General features: G+C 40.7%; 1 protein-coding gene across 2 annotated transcripts; it reads right to left on the bottom strand.

Moving 5' to 3' along the window:
• Positions 1–2,654: 2,654 nt before the first annotated feature.
• slc5a7a (solute carrier family 5 member 7a) lies at positions 2,655–16,468 on the bottom strand. Of its 2 annotated transcripts, XR_010800289.1 has the most exons (8): positions 16,368–16,468; positions 16,121–16,276; positions 14,852–15,000; positions 13,707–13,850; positions 12,874–13,027; positions 10,271–10,488; positions 8,841–9,774; positions 2,655–2,781 (listed from the first exon to the last, which is right to left on the bottom strand). XR_010800289.1 is itself a non-coding variant. In XM_066659828.1 (7 exons), exons 1-7 carry the CDS (start codon positions 16,381–16,383, stop codon positions 9,136–9,138), a joined length of 1,476 nt encoding a protein of 491 aa, XP_066515925.1. In that variant the 5' UTR covers positions 16,384–16,468; the 3' UTR covers positions 7,141–9,135. The 2 variants fall into 2 exon arrangements, 1 of the variants encoding a protein (XP_066515925.1); XM_066659828.1 differs by lacking the exon at positions 2,655–2,781 and having other exon boundaries at positions 7,141–9,774.
• Positions 16,469–16,728: the final 260 nt, after the last annotated feature.

Genomic DNA, 16,728 nt, shown 5'->3' on the forward strand with positions numbered 1-16,728 from the left:
ATGAAATGGCCCCAGAGGAAAATGGAGTTTAATGTCTGTGTTCTTCCCCAGAGCGCGGTGCGTTCCCAGCCACTCCCACTGATATTGATCTCACTTAAAGCAGTACAAGCTGCTTCAGAGCTGAACCTCTATCGACCTCAGCCATTCAATCATCATCACAGTACTTTACATTATTACACTAGGCTACAGAACGGAAATGATCAGAGCTGCTGTAACTACGGAGTCAAGGGCCTATTTTAAGAAGCCTTTAGGAAAAGACCAGAATATAAAACAAATCCTAAAGCCCCGTTTCACTAAAAAAAATATTTAAATCTACACAAGTCACCTTTTACTTCAATAAAAGTTGATGAGCTAAAACAAGTTGGTGTCTGAGGGTTGTCATTTATGACGTGAAACTGCACAAAAGTGGGGTTCCTCAGGGTGACTGACTGTGAGGAGTGTGGTGTGTTCTCTCTGTGTCTGCGTGGGTTTCCTCCGGGTGACTGTCTGTGAGGAGTGTGGTGTGTTCTCTCTGTGTCTGCGTGGGTTTCCTCCGGGTGACTGTCTGTGAGGAGTGTGGTGTGTTCTCCCTGTGTCTGTGTGGGTTTCCTCCGGGTGACTGTCTGTGAGCAGTGTGGTGTGTTCTCCTTGTGTCTTCGTGGGTTTCCTCCGGGTGACTGTCTGTGAGGAGTGTGGTGTGTTCTCCCTGTGTCTGCGTGGGTTTCCTCCGGGTGACTGTCTGTGAGGAGTGTGGTGTGTTCTCCCTGTGTCTGCGTGGGTTTCCTCCGGGTGACAGTCTGTGAGGAGTGTGGTGTGTTCTCCCTGTGTCCGCGTGGGTTTCCTCCGGGTGACTGTCTGTGAGGAGTGTGGTGTGTTCTCCCTGTGTTCGCGTGGGTTTCCTCCGGGTGACTGTCTGTGAGGAGTTGGTGTATTCTCCCTGTGTCCGCGTGGGTTTCCTCCGGGTGCTCCGGTTTCCTCCCACAGTCCAAAAACACACGTTGGTAGGTGGATTGGCGACTCAAAAGTGTCCGTAGGTGTGAGTGAATGTGTGTGTGTGTGTCTGTGTTGCTCTGTGAAGGACTGGCGCCCCCTCCAGGGTGTATTCCTGCCTTGCGCCCAATGATTTCAGGTAGGCTCCGGATCCACCGCGACCCTGAACTGGATAAGCGCTTACAGATAATGAATGTTACATTTGTAAACTGCTTTTTAAGAAGCAAGAGCACATAGAACAAAAAGTACAATAACTGGAGGTACAGAACAACACAGGTAGCAGTAGTGAGTCAGTGGGCAGTGGAGTTAGAACAAACTCCCTCAGTCAGTAGAAACTGCAGATCACAGCCTCGCTCTGAAATTTTCATTGACAGTTTTAAAATAAAACAGAAAACAACTGTACAAAGACAAACAAATCATAGACAGGACACGAGTGAAACAGGAGGATGCCAGTGTTGTCTCACATGGAACTGTCATCAGACCGAGACAGACAACGTGCTGCAAACGACAAGAAGCAAATTAATGTAAAGTGGAGTAACGAGGAGACAGGATGCAGTTACAAATGTGAATGCGACGTTGACATGAAACATTAAGCAAATTAATTCAAGGATACAGTACTCTGCAAATGTTTAAGGCACCTGAGAAATCGAGATTTAATAAGCTAATAAGTTATCATCCAATACCTAATTTCACTGGTTAATAAATACTTCGAATACATGATGTTAAATCAAGTCTGCTGCTGAATTACCAAATCCATATGATGGAGAAACATATGACAGTTCTTAATACTAGCTCACAATACCTGTATTTATGTTTCACATTTATTGTTATTCACAGGGCTTTGAAAACTAAAGGAAATTAGGAACACCTGCGATATCTGTCACAACCACAAATGTCTCACAGGTGCGGCGCATGGCTTACACAGGGAACACCAGGAGGGCAAAATATAACAGTCATGCATGACTAGTGACTGATGGTGTAGCGCGTTTTTAATGCCTGTGGTTTGAAAATACTCCAGACTTTTAATTGAGTTTAAAATTATTGTTTGGCACATTAAACATCAAATAGTTTGTATTGCAACTCACACAATGCTCTGAAAATGTAGTGGTAGGTGAGTTAATTTAGCCCACATAGTAAAGGCTGTGTTCAGCTCAAATAAAAAGCCTAATAATAGCTGTAATTATTAGAAACATGCATTCTATATTAGCCTTGAAGCTATTTTTAACTCAAAAATTCAAACCCAGACCCCAAACATATCTTGGCTTATCAACACCAGCCATTTTGGCAAAGGTGAAGATATGAATATGATTTAGGCACTGAGTGCCCTATGGGATAATGGTCAAAATATGGTGAACAGGGAAAGAATGGTGCATTCAATGTGCCAATCTGCTACCACATTGACCAGTGACCAGCCAGGCAAAAATGAACCATTTACCTGAGTGAGTGACTGCTCTTTTTGAATTAGCTGCCACTGAACGGATGGAACTGTAGCTCCATGACAGCTCAGGCCTGATGCTGATGGGATCACTGGGTGAGACACTCCGGGAAAAAAAATATAAAAAAATAAATATAAAAGGAAAGAAAGAAAAATGTCTCCCAGCCTTGGCTCCATGATGGCAGCCGTGACATGACCCTGCTGTCAGAGAGAAAAAGAAAAACTGAGGGAGAGAAAAAAATAAATTATGGGTGAGATGAACCCCAAGGCTTTGGGATCTGGGGAGTGAGGAGAGAGGCCAAAAATGTTGACGGGATGAAGAAAAACGAAGCATGTGGCTCAGATTGTTAGCAGCACCCCCTGCCATCGTAGAGAGCCTGGAAATCAATGGAGAGAATGCAGTTCAGTAGTGTAAACAAAAAGACAGCACGCTGCTCTCCTGAATTACTACTAATAAAGTTGAACAGTTGAGGCTAGAGAAAAATGTATCTGAGACATAAGAGAAATCTATACCAAATTGATCCTTTTCCCATTCATGCGCCCCTTTTTAAGCATAGTACTGGGGTATAAGAACACACTGGGGCATACTAATGGTTATTAATTTGGCTCGGACTATTTTACATAATCGTATTATTATTTAATGCAGTTAAGTACAAAGGCTTTATTAATTATTGCATGCTCATATTCTGTAACTTATATAATCCATTTGAGTACAGTGAGAAAGTAAGTAATGGTTATATGTTAGTTATGAAGTGATACTGTGCTCATTTGCATGGAAGTTTTTTGTAAATAACCTGAGTTGATTACCACCAAAAATTAGGTGATGGTAAACTCATCCGTCAGTACGAGGAACATCAAAAAAACACACGTGAAAAGAAATAATAAATTAGCCAATGTATATAGAAATATTTCAACATTTGAAAATACCCATCTCTCTGTTTGGGATCTGATAATGAAATGTCAAACAAACCGATGCTCTGGCTTAGAGAACATACCAGTATATTTTCAAAATGGACAGTTGATACAGCTGGACAGTTGTAGGAGCTTGTTCATTGTGACGTGTCTCAAAAAAAATCACATTTCAATGTCAACTTACTGAAAGGGACACCAGAGGAAATCCTCAGATGTCATGAAACAACAAAAAGAGTGTTTGGGCAAACATCACATACCACAAAAAGTACAGCAAACAAGAAAAAAAGATGGAGGGTCATAGGTCATTGCTGTCCAATGAAAAACAAAATAGCATCTTTATAGTAGAATGAAAAAAAACCTTAACTTTCAATGGAAGAAAGATTGTATTCAAAGGTTTTAAGATTAGCAAATTGTAGCTTTAGCAATTTAGCATTAGTGCAAATAGCAGACATCGAAATTCGTGCTAAGTTAAGCCGTATCTACGCTTCGTCTCCCCACATTCACCCGCCTACTCTCCGTTATTCCACCCACCCCCCCACCTCCCGTCATAGAGCCAGTGCCTGTGTTACTCCTCCAGACAGTCGTCACGTCTTCAAGGTAACGATGTGTAACCACTTAAAACTTTATTATTTCTTTTTTATTACTGTTACCACTGTATTTCTCTTTTATTTTTAGTAACGCTACACATATTTTTTTACTAATTTGAGAGTGTTGTAAACATATATCAGTGCAAAAAGGGTGACTTTCGGGGCGGGGGCTGGAATACATTAACTGCTTTTCCATTATTTTAAATGGGGAAAATTGACTCAAGAAACGAACTTTTCCACTTACGAACCGGGTCACGGAACGGATCAAGTTCGTAAGTAGAGGTTTCACTGTAATTTTGGAGCATACCTATTGGTCCATTCATCATGAAATTTGTGAGGGACTGCTGCTGTGTTCAAATAATGTAGTAAACTAAAAACTGACAAAAATGTATCTAGTTTATCATCGGACAGCAACGATATAACAGTGTGTTACATGTACCGTTTTTATCACAGTAACACTGGCATGGATAAACAACTTGGTGACTTTACTTAGAAAACCTGCTTCAGCAAAGCCACAGTAACACAGCTGCAACAGTGGCAGCCATTTTAATTCTCTGAAGCAGATCAGTAAACACTGGGATCAAATCAAAAGACCCACCAACACCATTTCAGCTACATTTCAGCCAAAACATCACAGACAAGAAAACAAATCAGTGGAGGGATTTTTGTGGACAAACATTGTTAATTTGTAAACAACCAGTTAGCTTATTTAGCAATTCAGCCTGCCAGCTCACATTATAACAGCACCTATTTGTGCTCAGTTGTGTGCTCAGCTTGCATATGTGTATATACAGTCAGGTGTATACACATCTGTGACTAGGATATTAATTTTCTCCTCTTTTGACATAAAAGTAATACAAAAATACATATACAGCTAATACATATCCGACTTTATGTTTTACTTATACAAAGTAAAATAGTAAAACTCAATGTGAGGCCAGATTTAGTGTCATTATCATGAATTACAATTCCCCTCGCACTTTGCCAAGCCTACACACAGAATTTATATACAAAATGGCGGCGGGGCAGTGAAGGAAGATCACCGTCTTCTCCCTCAGCATTCATGTGTGTGAGACCCACTGTTATATACCCATTTTTAAAGAGATATCTGGAGCAGTGCTTAAAGAGATACTAGATATGAATTACATTTAGGGCTAGGGTTAAGGGGTGTATTCATGTCAGCACTGATAAAAAGAGATGATGTTTCATTGAATCTCTTCCACTGTTTATAGTCAATTGAATTGTGCTGTGCTGTGCTATGCCATACACGCATCTCATATGCAACCCCTCCACTCCAGCTGCAGTTTCTTATCACTCTGATCATATTATACCTCACGTCTTCTGGAAAGACTCAGGACTGCATTTCCCAGCATGCTCAATTACCAAAGCAGATTTAATGAATGCCAATCTGATTAAGCTGCCTCCTTTGATAAGATTGATGACTTCCTTGACGGACGCATGAAGGCTCTGCTATTATCTAACGCTGACATAGTGAAGGGATTGGGACACAGATGGCCTCCCACTTGGGTCCCTTATAACACACAGGGGAGTTTGGGGGGTCCTATAATTGAAATGGTGGAAATTAAATAAATGCCATTCCATGTCAAGAGACTGTTTGAATGTAATGGTCCTTGGGGTCTGTGGCCTAAGTCTGCTCTACTGATTTTGCAGGTTAAGAATGACATGCAATATTAAATAAACAGCAAACTGACCACACTAGGTAAGTTATATTTGTTATATTTACTCCTGGACTCCCCCTACAGGGGATGTCCACTCTCTTTACTACAGGTCTGTGGAGAATCACAATGTGCTGTAATCTTAAGGTACAATATACTACCTAGTAGCCCTCTAACTATTAACTGTGACAGCTGTAGTTTCATCTCAGTTTACAAGTGGGAACCTAAAGACACGTCAGGCACCTGCTGGAACACTCTAAGGCTGTTAACCCTAGCTGTGGTTGTGGAAGTGTTGATTGATTAGACTATAAAGCAGGGCATGTGCTCTCTCTCCGTCTCCAAACAGATTGAATCATAAGTTACATATTTCAGAGGGAGAGACTAGAACCGGCTTCATTCCATTAATAGGCTGATTCATTCACGGGAGACGTGACAAGAAATGTAAATCATTCAACAGATACATGGATTTACATGGAACTGGAAAGGTCACCATTTAAACTATTGATGACCAACCAACCAGGATTTACCAAGATCAGATTTACACTCTGCACAATAACGCCGACCACGTGGGTTAACTGGAGTGTTGCCGTAGGAGAACTACTGAATCCATTCAATGAACTGTACATGGGGCTCGCCAAGAGGTTCTTCGACAATAACACTCTAGAGAACCCTGCCCAGCACCTTTATTTTTAAAAGATAAATCAACTCATATTTAATGTACAGCCTGAGCTCTATGCTACTCAAGACACCATGTTCCACTGTGTTCCTCGGTTGTTTGATTAGTCTATGGGACAGTTCCAGGTGCTATTTCTGATGACCATAAACGCCCCCACAGCTGGAAGGCACGAAATTGCCTGGACATTTGGCTAAACGGAAGCATTTATTTTTGGTTATTAATCAGCGCAAGTGCACTTTGTTGTTCATACTGAATGGATCTCTGGCATCTCCTGCCACAGAGACTTAATTAGATTAAACTTTGGGACGGCAAGGACAGGATGTAGGACGAGGCAGAACAGAGGGCGGGGCAGCTTCGCCTTCGTCATCGTCCACGTCACCACCATCACGATCACCCACCCCCAACCTTCAGCAGCCCTGGGGAAGTGTCGCAGTGGAGGAAAATGGAAGGCACAAAGGGCCCATCCCAATCCATCCCCTCACCACCCCCCACCCACTCCGCCTTGCACTCCTCCCAGCCAAGACTGGAGGAGCACTTAGCGTGATGTAAAAAACGACGGTGCTATTTTTAGAGGCTTTTTTTTTTTATTATTGTGACTTTGGAGATGGAGGATAGAAGGAAAGTGACTTAAACCATCAATTCTGTCACATTTTGCGTACACGCATTTGCTTTCTAATGCAGTAGCCATTGCGCGTGATAATGTTCAGCGAGAATCAAGGTGAAATAACCAGCTATAACAGTCTTATAACAGGTCGACGTAGTCAGTGAGTTAATGGATTTTGTGATAATGTTATTAAGCGACTTGCTGAAAACGTACCCTGTAGCAAAAAGACACCATCATTAAACTTTTTAATAATTGAATTTATTTTGTGTTGATTTGTTCTACATTTATGAGTCTTTTTTTAGGCCATTATACATAAATAAATATAGATTTACTGGCCTAAAGCTGTTTTAAACGGAATAGTAACTCTACCAGCACATTAAAATGACCATATGCATCTTTACTTTTTATTTTTTCCTTAAAATATATAAATATAAATATACACGTCACACAAAAAAATCTTTCATCTTTAAGACAACAAATGAACACAGATACTGCCTCGGCCTCGAACCGGGTACACGAGTTGCAACATTTACGAGTTTGCAGATCACAGAATAAACACAGCACTGACCCCTCACTTATACTGAGCGTAACACCAGGTAAATCTTTTGTAGCAGCTACATTCATCTTCGAGTCCCAACAAAGTGGCCGCTGAGCTGTTTGCATAATACCCAGCCGAATTTGAAACGGCTCCATGTTTGACACACGGCGCACCACACGGGGAGTTAAAGATGAGCCCGATGCGGAACGCTACACAGGAAGCAGTGGGAGTGGGAACCATTCCCAATTCAGCTGCAGATCTCCCCCCACTTAATGCAGCTAGTTAAAGCGATTGCAGCAGCGTATTCCCCACTCTCTTCTTCTGCTTCGTATTGCACAAAAGTAACATAGACCTATGCTGCATGTGCAGTTACCTCACAGTAATGCCATGTATTTTAGCAATGGCAATATGTTTTATACATATTTATGACAGGACAGTAAGATGAACTGTACTAATATCTAAGGTTGGAGTCGGACTCTAGGTACGTACTCCTTAAACATCTATGCTGAAACACAGTAGAGTATTTTAAATTATTTTTAAATGATATATATTTATATATATATATACTATATAATACACTCCACCCTAGGATAAGGTTCAGAGGAATTAATATTGCTATTATCTTAGCACATGTATGCACAGGTTTAGACACCACAGGGCAAATGAGATGTTTTACTGATTTTCTAAGTGAAAATATATATACGTAACTATGGAATATGTTTCTGCAAATTTTCATGCACAAGTTGTATTTATTTGCTTTATATACCGCACTGTGCAAAGGTTTTAGGCACCAGAGATTATGAGATTTAAAAAGCTATTCATCTGAGTGTTTATTTGCTTTATTTCAGTGTGATACTCTGTGTGTGAATGTGTTTAACTTTTTCCAAATCTCTCCTCGTGGAGTCCGTATTATTTGAGGTTATCATCCAATACCTAGTTTTAGTGGTTAATAAATAATGATTTTAAATAATGTGTGCTGTTGATTTCACAAATTCATGCGAGAATCAAGGAGAATCTCAACAAAACATTGTTCTTCAAACCCGCTCTTAGTACTTTATAGAAAAAAAATCTTATATTTCTTTTTTTTTAATATTATTTTGTATTTACTGTGATTATATACAAGCACTTTATACAAGCACCACACTCACTGAGAAGGCATTAGTTTAAATACGTGCCTAAGACTTCTGCACAGTGCTGTATATATACCTCAGTTTTTAATTTGCACAATTGATTTAGTTAGTCATATTCAGGAAATAGACAGTATTTGTGCACTGAAATTTGCAGAGGTTTGTTCTCTGTTGAGGATGTATATTTATTGCGAATTAAAAAAGCAACAAAACATGTCATTTGAATATCTGAATAACACCACAACCCATTGAATCACAGTTTCTATGCTTCTTCAGCAGAGCAGAGAGGAACAAAACTGGTTTGTTTCATACATACCATATCAAAGTGTAGGTATTCCAAAATGGACAACCTGCAGCAGGTTCCTTGCTGATGTAAATGCTAACCATCTTTTTCCACGTTATCCGTTCTGCCCCGAGAGCCATTTACTATACCTCTTACGTTCTTCCTGTAGCAGCAATGGAAGATCCAACACATGTATGGCAAAAGAAAATGACACTTGTCCCTCTGTTGTCCCCATATGAGCGTGATATTCATTTCAGTTCAGGTCAGGCCCTGTCCCTCACATTGTCCTCCACGGAGGACTGAGTCTGAAGGGACAAGGCTGTGGTTTTTACTCGTTTTCGTGACTGGGCGACTCTGGACTGGATTCATCCTCTTCGGTAAGGGTCTCTTTCCTCGTGAAAGTGCTGGCCAGCGTAACGCTGAGCCTCGGCCTCACGGGGGCCATCTCGTTCAACCCGATGATGTTCCTGTTCACCAGGGTGGTCCTGTCCATTATCTCTGCGCTGTGTTTAGCAACCACTGCATCCAGGAAGTCGTACTTGGCTGAAAGTATGCCGCTCTCAAAGAGGTACTTGAACAGGTAGGAGAAGGCCACATTGCTCAGGAAGGAAGCCAGCATGGAAAATGTCTTGAAGGGAAACTTCTGCTCCACCTCCATCATGTTGTGTTGGGGGTCTTTGAAGTCCCACCCAGGGTAGTAGATGAATGGGGGCAGCTTGAGGTAGGGCTCGCCGCCGCCGATGCGCAGGATCAGGCCGAAGATGTATCCGGCCACCGAGCCGTAAGTGTTGGTGCCTCTGATGAAAAGGACGCTGAGGAGCTGGGGGAAGATGATCACGTACACCAGGTCCGAACTCAGGTACCAAAGCCCGTAGACTGTGCCTGTCAGTAGGGCCATTGCTGTGGCCAGAGCCCCGAACACAAAGATGGTGATCCTCATGACCCACACTATCTCTGTGTCTGATGCCTAGAGTGTACAACATATGAGAAAAGCCTCAGTCCCAGTGGATCATAGCGACGGCTAATACAATGATTCAGCACACTGGGAAATACTTCAGATTTATCAGTCTAACCTCTATCAAAGATGGGCATTATAATGATTTCATGAATGTGACATCACAAATTAAGGCTGCTGTGGATATCATCAGTGCTTAGAAGCACTTACCGTGTCTATGTTCCATTTAAAAACAGGCTGGTTCCAACTTATCAAACCCCAGACAAATGAATTAATGTGATGTATAATGTACATTGAGAAAATAACTTCAAATATCATGTTATATTTTGTATTGTAGCTCACCCCTAATCCCCACTGTTCATGCTAACTGATAATGGTTAGGCTGGAATATTCCTTTAATTTATTCCATAACAACATTAATCCAAAACGTCCATGGTTCAGTAAATATATCTACTTTAAAAACCGGACAGCTGAAGGTTATCTGTAAAACAAATTGGTGAGTGCTCACCGATTGGCGGAAGGCCAACTGGTAGATGTTCCTGGCGAACATGGAACTGGCCGAAAGGATGGAAGAGTCAGCAGATGACATCACTGCAGCAGACACCGCCCCCAGGCCAAAAAAGGAGATGTAGGCTGGGCACAGGTGCTGCAGCACGATTGGAAGAATCATTTCTGACTCGTTTTTGTCCTTGGGCGGGATTGACCCATAGCTGGTCTCATTCCAATCTGCAAGAACAAGAGGCAATTACCATGACGTAACATGACGACCACCCCCCCATACACACACACACTAATGTTACAAAGTGTAATTCACCATTACAGCACTGTACTGAAATCAGTGGCGAAGGAGAGGGAGGGGGGCCTCCTGCAAAGGTCACATAGTGCAGTTTCTGCAGGGCTGAACCCGGAGTAGCAACGATAGTGTGGTAACAAGGAGTGCACAAAAGAGGACCTAGGGCCCTGGACTATGTGGAGAGATTCTGTAAAAAGGACTGGTCTCTGTACTCTACAACCTTGCATTTCAAAGGAGAAGATTAAATGCTGTGCTACTGGCAAAGGAAGTTTGTACTGAGTATTGCCTGCTGAGATGCCCATAATTAAGGCACAAGGGGTTTTATGTTTTCCTTTCAGAATAAATTCAATTCAATTAAAGTTTTCTGTTTTTTCAGAGTGGGATTAAGAGAAATATGCCTTTTACTCATTGTTACGGGGTGCCAATAATTCTGGAGTGGACTGTGATATTAAAAGTGATCAGGAGTCTAGCTCTGATGGCTTTAGTGGTCTTCCAGGTCTTTCGGAGTTGTTAAGAGACCCTTTTTACGAAACCTTTTTAAATCGTTTTTATCTGCAGTTTTGGAAAGGCTGGTTTTTAATTTCACCCTGGGGTTATCCACAGAATTATCTTCTGAAAAATGATTAACGTATTGACAGGAAATGTAATAAACAAAGTCTCTGAACTAACATCAGGACCCTCTTCCGTGGAGCTTATTTCCACTGACAGTAACATGTTCAGATCTAGTCTCAGTGTAGACTTGGTACAGAGGAAGTAACCTTATTTAGAACTCATTTCAATATACGGTCAATTATATCTCTGTATACTCATAAACTGTCACCTCTGAAACGTGTCTAATTCCGAGTCGAGTTGCAGCTGTGGCTCTTAATAGGTAAAGCATTGGTTCCTTGCTGTGTCTTTGATGGTGAAAATCAGTAGATTAAAATCTGATTCCTCAGCGCTCGCCTCAGATGTAATATTTACAGAGTTCACATCGTTAAACGGATAAGTCCTCAATAATGGATGAGGGAGACCAGCTGTTGTTATTTACACATTACTTTAGAGATCTGACGGAAACATGGCCACCACCCCTGGTCAATACAGGCAGGGAAAAGACCTCCCTGTCGTGAGAGTGCATTTCAGGGAAAAAAAATTAAAAATCAGACAGTGGCAGTCAGATGCTATTTTTTTTTTCCCCATGTGAGGTTTAGCAGCTGGTGCATAATCATAATCAGCACATGCATGCCTCACTGATGTTTCAGATATTAAGCAGGAACGAGGGTTTGGGGCATAAGGAGGTATTACAGTAGATATATTGCTTTCAGATGACTGGCTTTATAACATGACCAATTTGTAAGGCAGGGAAGATGGCAAGCTTGCAACAACAACAAAAATAAATAATAATACTAAAAATGAGAGTACAGGGGTCTCTATTTAAGTGATTGGTTGCTTGAAGGATATATCCTTCAGGACCTAAAGGACAGTGTGTGCAGTGGTGTACTGGGCTGACAAATCAAGACTGGATGCCATACTGCCAGCACCAAGACCACTGCCACTGTTCAGTGATAAAGCAAAGAACATTCATCCATTCATTCATTGTCTGTCACACTTATGGACAATTCTGAGTCGCCAATCCACCTACCAACATGTGTTTTTGGACCGTGGGAGGAAACCAGAGCACCCAGAGGAAACTCGGAAGGTTAATGGTAATGAGATAATGATGAATAAAATATAGTGAATATGAAGATTACAACGCCAGAATATTTTATGAAAATAACAAAAATGTGTCTGCTGTTTTTCCACTGATGAAGTCGTAAGATATTTAATTGCCTTCGTAGGAATTATGGACAACTACAAAGCGATTGTCAGCGAAGGTACCTGAGGTCCACATCCAATCTAAAATTGGTGGTAGTCATTAAGAATCCTTTGTAGTCACACAAACAGCAACTAGACATAATAATGAAAATATATTTTTATATTTAGGAATACAAAGCCGATGATGCTGATTTCTTATGTAAGAACTGTAGTGTCCTGTGTTCTACTCAAAGCCTAGTGGATACCCAAGGCTAGCACAACAATGAACTGTTTTATTGCCAGTTACACTATGGGCTGATTAAAATGCTCTGTTAAAGACACTGTAAACTGAGGACTAATCTAACTCACTTAGGTCTAGCATTCAGAGCTCTAACAGCTAAATTAGCAGAATTAACAGCACTGAAACAAAGCTGAAGGGTATGTTTCCAAGAGGAGCTCAGTGTACTCTGTGCTAATGGCAGGATTTTAAATCATGTTCCTAATGAGCCGTGGTCCTTGCTGAGTATGTTTTTGAAAACTCTCACTTGTAGAGGCCCCAATGGCTCCGATCAAGACGGAGGGCACGGCCATGACGATGCAGCCGAAGGCGGCCAGGAAGGAGAGGACTTGGGCGTAGGTAGCTGAAGAGGCAGAAAGCACCCGTTGAAAATAGACCTGCCAGGGTATTCCCCCAAACATCTAGGAACAAAAATGGCAGAGTAAATGCAGACACCAAGCAGAAAGACACCATCAACAACAGAAATATTGAACATATTATAAACATGGGTTCAGTCTAGTCTTGGGCGTTAACTCGAGTAAACACTGTTCTTTACTGCCCACTATTACAGTGAGACTAACTACATATAGATCAACAACAACTAAAATAACGTTGTATCAGTTATATGTTTGGCACAGTGAAATCTACACACAGCATGTTCTACAGTGCACCACATTGTACGAGTGTAGACACAAACTAGCCCATTGCTTGCTTTTAATGTTTAGCTTCTTATTGTGAAAATCACTGTGTTCCATAACAAGTCCTTGACATTTAGAAATACATATAATTTCCCTCCCCAGCAGAAGAGGGTCACGCTTTAGGGTTTAGTTTTTATTTAATCTTCAGCTTTCATTTCAGAATAGGTTACAGAATTCAATTATATTTCAGATCCTGACACAACAAGCTAATTCAGAACGGACAGCTTTCTCAGGTTTTATAGGATGCCTTTAGGAATGTGTTTTTTTAATACAATGTTACAGAATATTATTAATGTGAAGATTTTTTGCCATTATGACTTTAGTTTTTAGTTCAGGTTTTAGGTAAAAATGCATAGCTTCAAACAACCAACCAATAATCATCAGCTCCTAGAATTGCACTTACTAGAAGGCAGAAGTTATCAGCCCACATCCATTTATTTGTGCCACTTATTTCTCCCAGCCACGGGTCCTGGTAGACACCCTTCACTGCTGTCACACCAATGTCAGAGACAGCATGGTTTGACAGGGCAAAAGGGACACTGATCCACTGCACAGACAACAGAGGCAATTCCAGTTAGTTCTGAGGAGTATCCACAAAAATAAATAGTGTTTCCAGTTACACAGTTAAAAACTGGTTGCAAAATAAATAAATCAGTGAATGTTTTTTCTTCACTTTTACTTTATTAATAGTGTATTTCCCCAGCTGAATCATTTTAATGTGAACAGTGCAATTAAACAGAGAGCTATGAGCATTACTGTCTTCTGTAGCTTACATAGCATTCATTCAGGCACAGATTTTATACTGAAAAGAACGCAAATTTAACTTTGTGTTTGCTGCCATTTTAATATAGCCTCTATTTTCAAGAACAACACAATGAGGTTTAGCTTATGTAGATCAATCAGTTAAACCAATCAGAGGCAACCTACCACTGTGCTGTTTACACGACAGGATGAAATACATTCAGGCACCCGACACTTAGTGTTCAGAATTAAAGCCAGGTTGGACTTTTGGTTAGAACAACAGGCCTGCGCCTTCATTTATAGAAAACAAATACAATCACAATTAAATATTCTCCCCTAATTGTTCAGCCCTATTGCAAACGCTGTAAAATATTTCCCACAGAATTCGTATCAATAATTAATTGTTATCTCAGTATTGTAAGAATCCACTGGTAGTTCAAGACTTGGTGCTTGGTCTGTGGAAATATTTGCATAATGGGAACGCCCTGTGATTATAAGGTCATAAATCTACAACATTGAGGCAATTAGGAATATATAAATATGGCAATTTGCCTTGTGTAAGAGGTACTCACTTATGAGGATCTGGGACCAGCTTCATGTAAAAATAATAATAATCATAATAATAAACCCCAAAAACCTTAACCTAACCTTAATTACTCTAAGGAAAATATTCCAGTGTCAGCTTAACATAAGGTCCAGTGTCCACCACTTCAGTCAAGTGTTTAGTGAAAATGGCAGCTGTTCTTAAAACTGAAAGTGCAGTTACATTTGAATCTCTTCATAACTGAGGAATTTATGTAAATGTACCAGTCCTGCGAAGATGCAGAAGAGCTGGACCACATCTGTGTAGGCCACTGAGTAGACCCCTCCCACCAGAGTGTAGAAAATGGCGATGAGGGCGGAGATGATCACAGACATGTTGATGTCAATGTCCACAATCACACTCAATGTCGCCCCTATGGAACAGAGGGAGAGACACTTTTAGTGTGAACGAATGGATAAATGTGTTTATTAGAGGTAGGAAAAAAAATGTTTACAGTAAAATATAAAATGTAAAGTTCATGTTTACAAAAGACATCAACACAGGGTAGTGACTATTTGAATGAATAATAATCATTTTAAGAGTATTGACCAGTATTGTCCAGAAAGAATCAGAACACTTATCTCACACTGTAAACTGCTCTGGGGGCAAAATTAAATCAAATAAAATAATATATATATAATCTTTAAATATATATAATTGTCAACAAAATTCCCTTAAATTTGGTAATTACTGTTTTGAAATCTATAATTCAGTAATCTACATTATCATCTGGAAATAATGTCCACAACTGAATTGAGTACATATATTTTTCAGTTGAATTTTCTTTATTTTGGATTCTCTCAGAAAAACTGTTTCTGTGGTGGTACCCTCAGGAATAATTAATGAACATAACATAACAGTACTGTATTTTATTTTATTTTTTAAACTGAATTGATTTTAAGGGTTGGATGAAAATCATATTTATATCAAAAAAAGTTCTAGTGAAAGAACTGAAAGTTAATTCTAATCCAGACATTTAAAACCACTGTTGTAGAAATATTTTGTTCCAAAAATTCTGAGAATAACACCACGCATGCTCTAGAAATGTTTTAATTCAGGTGTTTTATTTTGTTCCCAGAATTTTTACTCATGTCTTCTGTGGTCCTCACAACATCCTCAAAAATTCCTCTGAATGCTGTAGTTAGAACATTTTGTCTTGGTTAACATTTAACTTTACAGAAACGTTGTGTATTTATCTATTTAACTCATAAACATCCTTAAACCCACTTCTGAACATTAGGTTAAAATATATTTTAAAAACATTATTAGAACTTATAGGCAAGGTTAGCCAGCCTTGTGGGAATGTATCACTAGCATACCTTGCTAGCAGGGTTTAGCCCAGTCTCCAGTTAAATGGCAAAAGGGCTATATTTACTCCGTCTGTACCTGTAGTAACTGCTCTGTTCTAACAGTGTCGTTGACTTTATGCTGCTTTTGTGTTCTGAAACAAACGGTTCACGGGGAGAGTCTAAAACTTTTACTAAAGGTCTTACCCAGGGCGGACAAGATGGCGGCCGACCAGAAGATCTCGCCCATGAGCGCGGGGATAAAGAGCAGGCCCCCCATCCTCTTACCGTACAGCTGCTGGAAGGGGTCAAGCATAGTGACGTAGCCCCGCGAGCGCATGGGCTTGGCAAAGAAAAGACCACCTGCACGGAGAGTGGACGGGTGTGGAGTTAGCTGTAGTTTAAGCCGCTGAAGTAGCGATAAATCTGTCAGTGTGAGCTACATGCTACTCACCCAACACTAGACTCATGGCGTATCCGAACGGTGCCTGGGCCCAGGCCAGGCCGTACCCGGGAAGGTACACGTACTCCGCCGTGCCGTTAATGTATCCCCCGCCCACCCAGGTCGCTGAAACACCACACACACACACACACACACAGGGACAAAACATATACCTCCATTTAATTTGTGAAGACATGCCGTTACCATCCCCAGTAAACAAGGAACGTCCCTGGACGTTCAAAATAGGTCTAAAAGTAGTCTGTCCGTCGAGGACATATTTTAAGCGTCAATGGACGTCCAAAATCCATCTTAATAAGTTAGTTATCAAGTGGTGACCAATCGATGACGTCAGTGGACGTCCAAAACGCGTTTT

This window comes from Hoplias malabaricus, chromosome 2 (assembly GCF_029633855.1).
Source record: "Hoplias malabaricus isolate fHopMal1 chromosome 2, fHopMal1.hap1, whole genome shotgun sequence".
Classification (NCBI taxonomy): Eukaryota; Metazoa; Chordata; class Actinopteri; order Characiformes; family Erythrinidae; genus Hoplias; species Hoplias malabaricus.

Bases quoted from the DNA above. Each gene is read 5' to 3' on its own strand.
- slc5a7a (XM_066659828.1), bottom strand. The intron at 13,028-13,706 runs GTAAGTGCAATT...TTTTGTTCCTAG, and splicing joins CTGATAACTTCTGCCTTCTA to ATGTTTGGGGGAATACCCTG. The intron at 10,489-12,873 runs GTGAGAGTTTTC...TTGTTCTTGCAG, and splicing joins AGCCATTGGGGCCTCTACAA to ATTGGAATGAGACCAGCTAT.